At 51.2% G+C, this 13,704-nt stretch overlaps 1 protein-coding gene and 1 long non-coding RNA gene across 3 annotated transcripts in view; one reads left to right on the forward strand and one right to left on the reverse strand.

Annotated features, from left to right (window-relative positions):
• LOC132383222 (integrin alpha-X-like) overlaps positions 1–1,857 on the forward strand; it is a 67,173-nt gene extending 65,316 nt beyond the window's left edge. Inside the window, exons 29-30 of the mRNA XM_059954125.1 lie at positions 32–142; positions 1,198–1,857. Coding sequence (XP_059810108.1) covers positions 32–142; positions 1,198–1,287 — 201 coding nt within the window. The 3' untranslated portion in view covers positions 1,288–1,857. The remainder of the gene's footprint in view (positions 1–31; positions 143–1,197) is intronic.
• Positions 1,858–2,158: 301 nt separating this feature from the next.
• Positions 2,159–12,624, reverse strand: LOC132382823 (uncharacterized). 2 transcript variants are annotated; one of them, XR_009508463.1, is made up of 3 exons: positions 12,606–12,624; positions 10,682–10,711; positions 2,159–2,374 (listed from the first exon to the last, which is right to left on the reverse strand). It is a non-coding gene; the product is annotated as an uncharacterized LOC132382823 (long non-coding RNA). The 2 variants fall into 2 exon arrangements; XR_009508462.1 differs by lacking the exon at positions 12,606–12,624 and adding an exon at positions 2,686–2,745 and having other exon boundaries at positions 10,682–10,712.
• Positions 12,625–13,704: the final 1,080 nt, after the last annotated feature.

Here is a 13,704-nt window from a genome sequence, read left to right on the forward strand (position 1 = left end):
CCTCACTGCTGCCCCATCCTCTGCCCCACAGGTGGTGACAGACATCGAAGTGAACCCAAATGTTTCGCTGGCCCCTCTCATCGCTGGCGGCACAATTGGAGGCCTACTCCTGCTCACACTCGTCGTCTTTGCCCTCTTCAAGGTGGTTCTGATTTCCTGTATGTCCATGTCTGTCAAGGGTGTGTCCCACCTGTTTGCCCTGGGTACTCGTGGTTAAAGGGACATAGATCAGAGTAGAGTGGCTTATAACTTGGGGGAGAAGTCCTGACTTTCAAATATAGACCAAGTGCATCTGTTGACAAAACGCTGTGGTGAAACATTGGTTGACCTCAGCCATTTTGACAGTCAACAAAGTGATGCGTGCGTAATCGTAAAAACATTGGAAACATAGAATCCTGAGGGATTTTGTAAACAAGTAGGGCAGAAGCTCACAGGAAACATCTACTGTTTAATGGATTTTGACTGAGAGGGGTAGGGCAAGTGAATTAAACACTTAATGGTCCTGACTGATCTTGGCCAGTTGAGGAAGCGACTACTGCAAGTGATAAGAACCTTTGTGGGAGACATCTGTGTTCCTGGAGTCTTTCACCACTTTATCATGCAGAGGGAAAGCCTCACAGTCAAACAAGCTGAGGGGAAACATCTGCAAGCGTTAAGGCCTCTGACAGTTATTTCAGTGGTGAGAGCAAGTAGTCAGGAAAGATTACACAAAATATTTGAAGTCCAAGGGAGTTTCGATAGTCTGGTGAGCGGGGAGAGCAAGTAATCAGGAAGGGTGGGAGAAATATTTAAAAAGCCCCTGGGGTGTGCGGAATCGACAAAGCAGGGAGAGGAAGTAGTGGAGATCCATGGTTAAGAAGGTTGTGTCTCAGTTCAATGAGGACACACCTGGAACAACCAGCTACTGTTCCTCTCCCCTTGTTCAGGGATGGGGGAGTGGATAGACCGGTCCGATCGAACAGGTGGGCTCATCGCACAATGGAGCTTGGAAAGGCTAGGGGGACAGCGAGTCACGGGAGGGTGGGGGTAGGGGAAGGTAGTTACAGAAACGGAGGGGTGTGGGGAAAGAAAGAAGTCACAGAGGGTGTGGGGAAGAGGAGAAAGAGGTGGGATGGGGGTGATAGTGATGCAGAGGGGTGTGGGTGTTAGGGTGGGGGATTCTGGCAGAGTCTGACCCTACCCTCTCCTTCCCTCCAGTTTGGGTTCTTTAGGCACTCCATGGACTCTGGCGACACTGGACGAGAGAGACTGGGGTCCGGGGATGAGGCAGAGTCTGCGGCCGAATGAGCAGGAGAAGTGAGGGGGTGTGGAGATCAGACGGAAGACCCTCCCTCTGTCCTCTGTGTCACTGCTGTGCTGGATTGGGGAGAAGGGGCACAGCACATCAGAACGAGAGGATTAATTCGGGGTCACCTGCATCCTCCCCTCCCCTTCGACCTACCCATTCTCCCTTACTCCTCTCTCTCTCTGCCTCCTTCGACCTTTTACCTGCCTCACACTGGCCCCATCCTCTCCTCCCCTTCACCCTCCCTCTCCTCCCCTCCCTCCCACAACCTTCTAGTCTCCTACCCTCACTCCGCCACTACTCTCTCTTAGCTGTTCCTCCTCTGTCTGTGCCCTCCCCCTCTCTCCCACCACTCCTGCCCTTCTTCCACACCCTTTCCCTGGCCCTCCCCCACACACTCCTCCCTCTCCCCCGTCCAGACACTTCCCCACCTTTTCATATCCCATTCTCCCATACCCCTTTCCCAAACCACGCCCTCTTCTGCCTCTCCCCACTCCCATCACCGCCTATTCCACTCTCCTCCTTTACCCCTGCCCCACCCCCCCCCCCAAGATTTGAATAAACACACAGGAGACACTCCTCTGGTTGTGATGCAGTTTTATTGACAGTACAGCTCCCCCTCCCATCCGCTCTGTGTCCTGCCCCACCCTCGAGAGGCCGGAGAGTCGGGGTTCGAGTGCTCGACCCAGACTGAGTGGTTCAGGCTTTGGGCTGGCGATCTGAAGGCCGTTAGTTCGAGCCTCAGCGTGTGTGTCCTTGAGCGAGGCACTGCTCCTGCACGGGTACAGGATGGACGAGACGAGACGAGACGAGCTCCTTCCCGGCCCCCAGCAGCGTGGGACATCCTGGAGCAGAGAGGTGGGTGCGGGAGAATCTCCAGAGCAAGAAAGCATTGCGCTTAAGCAAGATTACACACACGTCTACCTAACACGGAGCTGGGGAGCGAGGTGAGCACAAAGTCACGATGCCGGCAGGAGACGGCGAAGGGGTGCAGGGTATCTCGCAGCCTTTCTCGCTCACTCCGCGGATCCCATCACCCCTCTCACTTCTTCCCGGCGCCGGGGTAGGAGCACTTCCCAGAAGGGCAGCCTGTGGAGAGGGCAGAGGGTCAGCAAGCTCACTTAGGCTGAGGAGGCTCTGATGGGGGCCCGGGGAGCAGGAGGGGACAGGCAAAGGCAGGTTGGAAGGGTGGTGAACACATGGCAAGATCCCAGAGGGAGAGTGGAAGTGCGAGCAAATCTTTTCCGCATAAGTTTGGTCGACTCTACTGCCTCACTCGCCCCCCCCTCTCTCCCCTCCCTCTCTCCCTCCTCTCCATCTCTCTCTCTCCCCATCCCCCCCTCTCTCCCCCCTCCCTCTCTCCCTCTGCGCCTCCTTCCCCACCTCTGTCCCACACTCACTGTAGCCTCCCTGGAGTCCGTACTGGGGCTGTACCAATCCATATGGGGCTTGACCTGGGCCTGAAAGGGCAAAGGGAAAAGGTGGATACAAACAGTAAACAACAATGTCCACCCCCTGGGTCCAGGCATTGATCGACACACTGTCACCTACCCCACTCGGGCATACCGTCCTCTCCCTTCTGCCCTGCCCCCAGAGATGGGGTGCCGAACGCACCATCCTGCCCAGCCCTCCAATCCTCCCCCAGGGACGGAGCATCTTGCACACCATTGTTTCCCCACCCTCTGAACATACTGATAGTCAATATTTCACCTAAAGTAGGCTGAACGTCCTGTACAACAGTTGTGATGAGCAACCATTCTTCTTTGGTAAAACTCTCCCGACACGTATGCTGAGAGACAGGATGCCCAGAGATCCCTTCACTAAAAGCACTTCTAAGGAACTATTTCTCTTCCCATTTTCTCTTCTCCTTCCTCCGCATCCCCTGATGGGTTTAGTCCATTCACTCCACATCCACCCCATTCCCCTCCCTCATCTACAGGTCAGGAGTGTGTCGGAACATTCCCCTTTACCCTGGGCAGGGTGGGTCCATTCACTCCACATCCACCCCATTCCCCTCCCTCATCTACAGGTCAGGAGTGTGACGAGCACTCCCCACTTCCCGGGTGGGGTTGATTCATGCACTGCCAATTACCTCTGCTTCGTCTGTTGGTCAGGGGCATTCACAGTAAATCATTGATCAAAGTACAATAATACACAACCCTGAGATTAATTTTCTTGTGGGCACACTGCATAGAATAATAACCGTAACAGAATCAGTGAAAGACTGCAGCAACTTGGGTGTTCAACCAAAGTGCAAATAAAAAAGAAAAACAATAATAAATAAATAAATAAATAAATAAGCAGGCGTGAGGTGAAGAGCCCTTGAATGTGACTCCATGGGCTATAGGAACATTTCAGGGATGGGGCAAGTGAAGTTGTCCCCTTTGGTTCAAGAACTAAATGGTAATCACCATCCCTGAACCTGGTGGTTTAGGTCCTGACACTCTGTACCCCCTTCCTGATGGCAGCAGCGAGAGAGGTCCTGGGTGGTGGGGAGGGCTTTACTGGGCCGTATCCACTACTTTTTGTAGGATCTTCCATTCAAGGGTAATGGTGTTTACATACCAGGCTGTGATGTATCCAGTCAACATGCTCTCCACCACACACCTACAGAAGTTTGTCAAAGTTTTAGATGTAGAATCTCTGCAAACGAAGGAAGTAGAGGTGCTGCCGTGATTTCTTCGTAATACGGGTCCTCTGAAATGTAACACCCAGGAATTTAAAGTTGCAGACCTCTGATCCCCCGATGAGGACGGACTCATGGACCTCTGATTTCCTTCTCCTGAATCGGCTGCGTGGTCTTTCTGACATTGAGTGAGAGGTTGTCGTGGCACCACTCAGCCAGATTTTCAATCTCCCTCCCTCCTATAAGTTGATTCGTCACCACCTTTGATTCGACCAATGACAGCGGTGTCAGCAAAGTTAAATATGGCATTCGAGCTGTGCTTAGCCACACAGTCATAGAGTGAGTAGAGCAGGGGACTAAGCACAAAGCTTTGTGCAAACCCCTGGGTTGATGGAGATTGTGGAGGAGATGTTGTTGCCAATCTGAACAGACAGGAGTCTGCAAGTGAGGAAATCAAGGATCCAATTACACAAGGAGGTATTGAGGCCAAAGTCTTGAAGCTTCTTGATTATTTTTGAGGGGATGATAGGATTGAATGCCAAGCTGTAGTCGATAAAGAGCATCCCGATATATGCATCTTTGCTGTCCGGATATTCCAGGGTTGAGCAGACCTGTTTTGTCCGATTGGCAAATTGGAGCGGATCCAAGTCGCTTCACAGGCTGGAATTGAAATGTTTCATGAAGTAGGGAGTGAGACGGGACACACCCCACTATCCCAGGATATTGCAACTCAATCAGCCCGTTATAGGAAAGGGGTGTGGGGAGTTTGAGAGAGTGCAGAAGTGTTTCACCAGGGTGGACAAGCTTTGGTTGTTTTCTCTGGAGCGATGGAAGCTGAGGAGAGATCTGAGAGGTTTGTAGGATTAAGAGAGGCATAGATACATCTGGTACTTTCCCTCTGGAGTCGAAATGTCCAATGTCAGAAGGTATATGTATAAGATGAGAGGTTAGAGGAGATGTGTTTATACGAAGACTGGTGATAGCCTGGGGGGGTGGTGGAGGACAAGTGTTAAAGAGACTCTCGGATGTGCGGGGAATGGAAGCAGAAGAGATTTGTTTAGTTAGGGGTTTGATTCCTAGTTTCATTAATTCAGCATGACATTGTGGGGCAAAGGGCTGTCCCTGTGCTGTTCCGCATTTACTGAGGCAGGAGGAGAGGCTGGTTTCTGGGATGGCTGAGCTGTGTCCACAGCTCTCTGCGGTTGTGGCCGAGCAGTTGCCGTACTGAGCTGCGATGGATCTAGATCAGATGGTTCTGTGGTGAGTCAGTAAAAACTAATGAGGGTCAATGGAGACTTGCTGAATTTATTTAGCCTCCTGAGGGAGTGGGGCAGTTGCGTCTAGGTGGCTGGACATGGACGGGCTGTTGGTGATGTCCACCCTCTGGGAAGCTGTCACCACAGTGTAAACTGGAGCATGGGCATTAACTCAGTCCAGTATAGGATTGTGGGCCGAAGGGCCTGTTTCTGTGTTCTGTAGTCTCCATAACACGCAAGAGGTTTGACTCGACCCAGGACACAACAGACCCTCAATGGGAAGCTCACCCACCTCCACCAACACAGAGTCTGACCCACCTCCAAGACCAACACTCCTTACTCAGCCCCTCTCCGAGGGCGACAGAAGCTTACAGACCCCCTGGAAGTTGCCCTCTGAACCCTCACCCCATCCCAAGTGCAAAGTATCTCACCCTACCTTCACCATCACCCTGATTGCACTGTGGGGTGGATCCCATCTCCCCCTGCCCAACAGAACAGTGGTTCATTGAGGAAGCAGCCCCACCCTGGGGCAACTAGGGTGGGGCGAGGCCTGTACAGTGCATATCCCATAAAAACGCAGTACAGGCCTCTCACCGACCTTTTGACCTACTCTAAGATCCATCTGACCGTTTCCTCCTACATTGCCCTCAGCTTTTTTCAATCATACATGGGCCTACCTAAGAGTCTCTGAAATGTCCTTGATGGATCTGCCTGTCCCACTATCCCTGTCAGCACCTTCCACACACCCACCACTCTGAGTAAAACAAAAACCTACCTCTGATATCCCCCCCTATACTTTCCTCCAATCACCTTAAAGTTATCCTCCCTCACATCAGTCATTTCCACCCAAGGAAAAAGTCTCCGGTTATCCACTGTGGGCCTCTTATCATCTTGCACACCTCTATCAAGTCATCTCTCATCCTCCTTTCATCCAGAGAGAGAAGCCATCGCTCACTCAACAGACCGAACAGCATCCTGGTAAATCTCTCCCTAAAGCTTCCACGTGCTTCCTATAAGTGAGGCGACCAGAAAGTAACAGAGTCCATTTGGCCCGAGTATGATATCCTTTCAGTCACACCTGATTTTTATTGACCAACCCTTCTCCCCATGATCCTCAACCCCTTTACCAGTACCAATGACTTGGCCTCCACAGCCATGTGTGACAGTGAAATCCATAGATTCACCACCCTCTGGCAGAGGAAATACCCCATCTCTGGTCCGATTACTGGGTGATGGGTTGGGGATACATTTCTACCAAAGGAGTTGTAAGGCGCTCCATCCTTCTGCTAGCCTGCAGGTCACCCCTGGGCAAGGTGTAGCACCTGTTTATCACCCCCCCCCCCACCTCCCCGATCAGGTTTGCATGCAGCCATGGGAGCAGCTGGTGCATATTACAGGTCCTGGTTATATGACCACTGATGCCAAGCAGACTATCTCTGGAGAGTATTGAAAATGGCCGTGGTCACCCATCCTGTAGAGACACTGCCCAGAGGAAGGCAATGGAAAACTCTGCCAGGACAGCCATGGTCATGGATAAGACCGTAACTACCCACATCAATACGACAGCACATAATGATGATTATGAGGGTCTGCATGGCTTTGTGAGGGGCAGGTCATACTGTACCTCATGAGGCTGGTTGACTTTTTTCAAGGAGATCCCAAAACAAATTGATGACGGTAGAGTAGTGGATGTGCTGTGTGGGTTTAGTAAAGGGTTTTTATGAGGTTCCCCATGGTTGGCTTATTCAGAAAGACAAGAGCATAGGGATCCAGGAAAGCTCGGCTACGTAGAGTCTGGATAAGCTCACCCAGACGGTGGTTGTAGACGCTACGTATTCTACCAGGTCGGTGACTTAGTGATGTCTGGGACCACTGCCCTGTGGTTTTTATGACTGACTTGGATGAAGTTCAAAGTAAATTAGGAGAGTTGGTAATTTTGCAATTAACACAAAGGTTGGGGGTGTTGTGGACAGTGTAGAAGGTTGTTGTAGGTTACTATGGGACATTGATATGATGCAGAGCTGGGCTGAAAGGTGGCAGATGGAGTTCAACCGAAGAAATGTAAAGTGATTCACCTTGGATGGTCGAATTAGAAGGCAGAGTTCAGGGTTAATGGCAGGACTCTGCAGCGTGGAGGAACGGGGGGGATCCAGGGGTCCATAAATCCCTCAAAGTTGCTGGGGGTGTTAAACTTATGATATATTACCCTTCAGTAGTTGAGGGATTGAGTTCAAGAGCCATGAGGTTACATTGCAGCTCTCTAAACCCCTAGTTAGACCAGAGGAAAACTGTGTGAAGTTCGGTTGCCTCATTATAGGAAGGATGTGGAAGCTTTAGAGAGGGAGCAGAGGAGATTTACCAAGGTGCTTCATGAATTAGAGAGCATGTCTTTTAAGGATTGGTTGAGTGAGCTGGGGCTTTTCTCTTTGGAGCAAAGGAGGATGAGAGGTGACTTAACAAAGGCAGACAAGATAGTGAGAGGCAGAATTGGAGTGGAGAGCCAGACACTTCTTTCCGGGCAGCAATGACAAACAACAGAGGACATCCAGATGAGTGGAAGAGAGTTTATGAGAGAGATCAGAGATATGTTTATTATCTATACAGAGAGTGGTGGGTGTGTGGAACACACTGCCAAGGATGGTGGTAGAGGCAGATACATTAGGGACAATTAAGACACTCTTAGAAAGGCAGCTGATTGAAAGTAAAATGGCGCGTTATACAGGATGGAAGGGTTAGATTGATCTCAGGGAAGGTTAAGGGGTAGCATAACATCATGGGCTGAAGGGCCTGTGTTGGACTGTTACGAGTTTTAAAGGGACATCTCTTCATCCTCAGGTTCTAGATTGTTGCACAGCCCACACGAGGAAATCTGCAGATGCTGGAAATTCAAACAACAACACACACAAAATGCTGGTGGAACACAGCAGGCCAGGCAGCATCTATAGGGAGAAGCGCTGTCGGCGTTTCGGGCCGAAACCCTTCGTCAGGACTAACCGAAAGGAAAGATAGTAAGAGATTTGAAAGTAGTGGGGGGAGGGGGAAATGCGAAATGATAGGAGAAGACCGGAGGGGGTGGGATGAAGCTAAGAGCTGGAAAGGTGATTGATGAAAGTGATACAGAGCTGGAGAAGGGAAAGGATCATGGGACGGCAGGCCTCAGGAGAAAGAAAGGGGTGGGGGAGCACCAGAGGGTGATGGAGAACAGGCAAACAACTAAATATGTCAGGGATGGGGTAAGAAGGGGAGGAGGGGCATTAACGGAAGTTAGAGAAGCCACTGTTCATACCATCAGGTTGGAGGCTACCCAGACGAAATACAAGGTGCTGTTCCTCCAACCTGAGTGTGGCTTCATCTTGACAGTAGAGGAGGCCATGGATAGACATATCAGAATGGGAATGGGACGTGGATTTAAAATGTGTGGCCACTGGGAAATCCTGCTTTCTCTGGCGGACTGAGCGTAGGTGTTTAGCGAAATGGTCTCCCAGTCTGCGTCAGGTCTCACCAATATATAAAAGGCCACACTGGGAGCACCGGACGCAGTATACCACACCAGCCGACTCACAGGTGAAGTGTCGCCTCACCTGGAAGGACTGTCTGGGGCCCTGAATGGTGGTGAGGGAGGAAGTGTAAGGGCAGGTGTAGCACTTGTTCCGCTTAAAAGGATAAATGCCAGGAGGGAGATTGGTAGGAAGGGATTGGGGGGGACGAGTGGACAAGGGAGTCGCATAGGGAGCGATCCCTGCGGAAAGCAGAAAGGTGGGGGAGGGAAAGATGTGCTTGGTAGTGGGATCCCGTTGGAGGTGGCGGAAGTTACAGAGAATTATACGTTGGAGCTGGAGGTTGGTGGGGTGGTAGGTGAGGACAAGGGGAACCCTATCCTGAGTGGGGAGGCGGGCAGATGTACGGGAAATGGGAGAGGTGTGTTTGAGAGCAGAGTTGATGGTGGAAGAAGGGAAGCCCCTTTGTTTAAAAAAGGAAGACATCTCCTTCATCCTGGAATGAAAAGCCTTAGCCCAGCTCATTTGTACTGATCCTCAGCTTATCCCACTTGTCTACATTTGGTCCATATCCTCTGAAACTTTCCCATGACCCTGTCCAAGTGCCTTTTAATTGTAGCCGCCTCTCCCACTTGCTCAGGCAGTTCGTTTCATATCCTCATTGTCTTCTGTGTGGCAACCTGCCCCTTTAAAAACTTCCCCTCTCACCTTAAAGCTGTACCCTCTCGTTCTAGACTCCCCTCTCCTGGGGGAGAGAGACCATGACCACAATACTTATCCACACCCCTTGTGATTTTACAAACCTCTGTCGGGCCACACCTCAGTCTCTTTCACTCCAGGGAAAACAGTTTCAGCCCTGTCTCATCTCTCTCTGTAACAGAAGCCCTCCAATCCCAGAATCTTTCCGGCCTAATCCCACCTTCCTACACCTGGAAAACCAGTACTCCAAGTGTGGTCTCACCGACATTTTGTACAGCTCTAATGCGACATTGCAAACGTACAGACTGAAGCTCCCTCCACATCATCCCTTCACTCACTTCATAGTTCAGACACTTAATGAATCTCCCTTTATACCATCTCATCACATATTGCCGGGGTCAGACAATGTGAATCCCTCTCCACACCGTCCCATCACACACTCCCAGGGTCAGACAGAGTGAATCTCCCTCCACACCATCCCATCACACATTCCCAGGGTCAGACACAGAGTGAATCTCCCTCCACACCGTCCCATCACACACTCCCGGGGTCAGACACAGAGTGAATCTCCCTCCACACCGTCCCATCACACACTCCCGGGGTCAGACACAGAGTGAATCTCCCTCCACACCATCCCATCACACACCCCCAGGGTCAGACACAGAGCGAATCTCCATCCATACCATCCCATCACACACTCCTGGTGTCAGACACAGGCTGAGGTTCCCTCTATACTGTCCCATCACACACTCACACAGACGCAGACACAAATACACGGACACTGGTATCTATCTATCCTGCGCATAAGTCCTCATAGACGGAGATATGCGCACACACTTGAACTCTCTCTCTCACACACACACTCACTCACACACACACTCACACTCTCACAATCACACACACTCACTCACTCTCACACACTCACACGCACTTGAACTCTCACACACTCACACACACACACACACTCACTCACACACACAGTCACTCACTCTCACTCACACACACACACTCACACCCTGATCCCCTGGGAACAGTCACTGTATTGGGAATCTGGAATCAGCACCGCTCTCGGATACCAAGGAGCCACTGGGAGTCACCTGCAGTCTCCAGGCAATTGTAGTGTCAGGACCTCGGGAGGGGCCCAGGAACCCAGAGTGAGTCTTCGCCCATGAGAGGATCATACCCACTCAGTCCCTCCTTCACTGCCAAACCCTCCCTCACTCCCTCTCCTCGTCCCTGCCCCCAGTGTCTTGAACTGATAACAAAGAGAGGGAGTGAGAGAATGTGTGGGTGGCAGATGGAAGGTGGTTACACTTACCAGTCTTGCGTGCAGCTGGAGAAATGTAACCTGTTGTAGAAAGCACAGGACATACAGTGTTACCCATGGGCACTTCCCCTCCCCCCCATATCACCGATTCTCTCCCCACAGCCCAGATACTCTTCCCAGAACCCACAGTGGTTCTCTCCCATCACCAATTTTATCCCCAAAGCCCACAGGCACTCTCTCCATTACCGAGTCTCCCTCCCCCAACATCCTAAAGATACTCTCCTCCATCACAGAGTCTCCCACCGCAGCCCATGTGTACACTCACCACTCCTCCACTGAATCCCCTCACAAAGCCCACAGGCGCTCTCTCTCAAATCACCCACTGTCCCCCCCTACCACCTACTGAATCCCTTCCCACATGCCTTGAATGCACCTACACTCCCTCACTCACTGAATCCCCCCCCCAACAGCCTACAGACACCTCTTCCCCCAACACTGACTCCCCCCCCACTTAATCTACATCCCACTGGTTTAACGTTAATATAAGGTCAAGGGTTATATTAAGGTCAAGTAGATAGGTTTCTGTATTAGGGTCAGGTCTAGGACCTGGGGTTCAAATTGTAGCCAGGGTTAAGGGTTATACTTTGGGTGTAGTTTTCAGGTCAATGATCTGGCATTAGGATAAGGTCACGAAGTTATAGTTCAAAGGTAGGTTCCACTCAATGGCTTGGAGTTAGGTTAAGTCAAAGGGTTTAGGTCTAAGAATGCAGCAAGGGTGGTTAAAGTTATGGTAAGGGTTGGCAAGGAAAACTCTGATCTCAATCCTCTGCTGCTTTGCAACTATACCCACTCACGGGGAAGGCTTCAGGAGTAAACCCCGAGGAAAAATCGAGGCAGTGCCCCGAGACAGTGTTGTGTTGAGTTCAGCTCCTGCCGATTCTTTGGATTCATCAGCTGTGTGGAGAGGGTTAGGGTTAGTGGTCCTAATGCGAGGACCACGCACCCATTAGGTGTGAGAGTGTGGTTGTCAAGCTCAGGGGGTTAAGATTCATGGTTTCAGGTAAGTTCAAGATTGAAGGGTTAGCTTTCGGGTTTAAGATGAAGGAATGGTAGGTCAGCGTTAGGTTAACGTCAAGGGGTCAGGGATAGGCTAAAGTCAAAGATAGAGATGAGGATAAGATCAAGATGGAAATGGTACAGTCAAGGGGTTACGGTTCATAAACTCAAAGAGTTAGATTGAAGGGTTCAGGGTTCCAGTAAGGACAAAGACTGGGCTGAGGTCAAGGCATGAGAAGTCAGTGTAAGGCTAAGGTCAAGGATTAGGGTTCAAGGTTAGGCTATGGTCAAAAGCTTTGGGGTCAGTTTGAGGCTAGGGTCAAAGGTGTTAGTTATCAAGGTTAGGGTAAAGTCAAGGGGTTTGCAGGCAGGCTAAGGTCAAGCCTTTAGAGATCACGGTTAGGCTCATCTCAAGGATAGTGGTCATGTTTAAGGTAAGGGCAAGATGTATGGTAGGTGTAAAGCCAAGGGGTTAAGGTTAAGTAAGTTCATGGGCACAGGATTTAGGTAAGTTCAAGGGGTTGACATCAAGGTTGAGGTCAAGTGGATAGTGTTAGGCTCAGGTTAAGAATCAGAGGTCATAGTTGGGGTTAAGGTCAAGGGGTTTGGGGTCAAGGTTAGGCTAATATCAAGGATTTGGGGCCAGGCTAAGTTCATGGTTTGGCTTTTGGGTTTCAGGTAAGGTCAAAGGATTAGGATTTTGAGTTGAATTAAGGTCAAAAACATTACTTGTTAGGTTACAATAAGGTTAAGGGGTTAGGGTTCATTTAAGGCCAAGGAGTAGGAGCTCAGGGTTACAGTTCAAGGGTAGGGCAAGGTCAGAGGTTTAAGGTTAAAAGTATGAGGTCAGATTGGGGAAAGGTCAGGGTGTCAGGATATCCACCCATGGGATCCTGGCGCAGGTGGAGGAAGACATTACCATTCCCGATCCCGTTGACCAGTCCATTCCTGTAGGCAGGCTGCACCAAGCCCGACAGTGGGATCCTCCCATTTCCATAACCTGGGTGAGGCAGCAAACAGTCAGTGAGGGAAGGACGAGGGAAACCTCAGATCCAGTTGATTCCTCCCTTGGCATCCCTGGGATCAGGGAAAGGTCACCAGGGACCAGGCAGGATGGCTTGTGAGCTCTCTGGATGATGTTGGGTGAAATCAGGGTTCGCCCTGAATGAGCCGCCCCCATTTTAGTAGATGGCATCTGGTAAACTCCAGAGACCCTACCCACCCTGAGCAAGCCCCCTCCACCTCAGTAGGTAAGGCTGGACAAAACCCAGAGCTTCACAAGCCCCCAAACCCTGAGCAGGCCTTCTCCACCTCTGTCAATGAAGATGGAGATAAACAGACTCACAACCCACCATTGAGCCTCCTCCTGGCACTGTCGTGCACCAGTGAGAAAGGGGGCCTGGAGTCACAGAGAAATGACAGACTCCCCTGCAGTGGGGGGGCGACACGGTGAGGGGAGTGATGCTTCTACCCCTGACAAATAGCCACTCAATGACCTACCTGGGGCTCTTGGCAACTTCCCTTGGCTGATCGCATCACTGGGCGGTCCTGTTGAAGATGGAAGAATGAAGAGGCTTGGCATGGAATTGATCCCTCTTGCTCCCTCCCTTCCTCTTCCTGTTTCCTTCCTCTCTCTCCTCCTCCCCCCTACCTTCCTTCCTCTCCCTGCATCTCTGGCTCCCACTCCCACCATCTCCCCTCCCTCCCTCTCCCCTCTACACATTCCTATCACCATTCGTTCCCTCCCTTCTTTCCTTTCCTCCCTCCCTTCACCCTCTCCTCCCTTCTTCTTCCTCCCTTCTCTCCCTCTCCTTCCCCCTCCCTCCCTTCTTTGCCTCCCCTCTCCTCCCTACTTCCCCCTCCCTATTCCCTTCCTTCCCTCTCCACTCCTTTCCCCATTGTGTCTCTTCCCCTCTCCCCAACCCCCACCCCTCACCTCCTCTCCCTCTGCCTTCCACTTATGAAGTCGAGTTCAGAGAGACAGGGTTCAGGGTTAGGACATGGGGTGAAAGTTCAGG

The sequence above is a fragment of the Hypanus sabinus genome, chromosome 29 (genome assembly GCF_030144855.1).
Source record: "Hypanus sabinus isolate sHypSab1 chromosome 29, sHypSab1.hap1, whole genome shotgun sequence".
NCBI lineage: Eukaryota > Metazoa > Chordata > Chondrichthyes > Myliobatiformes > Dasyatidae > Hypanus > Hypanus sabinus.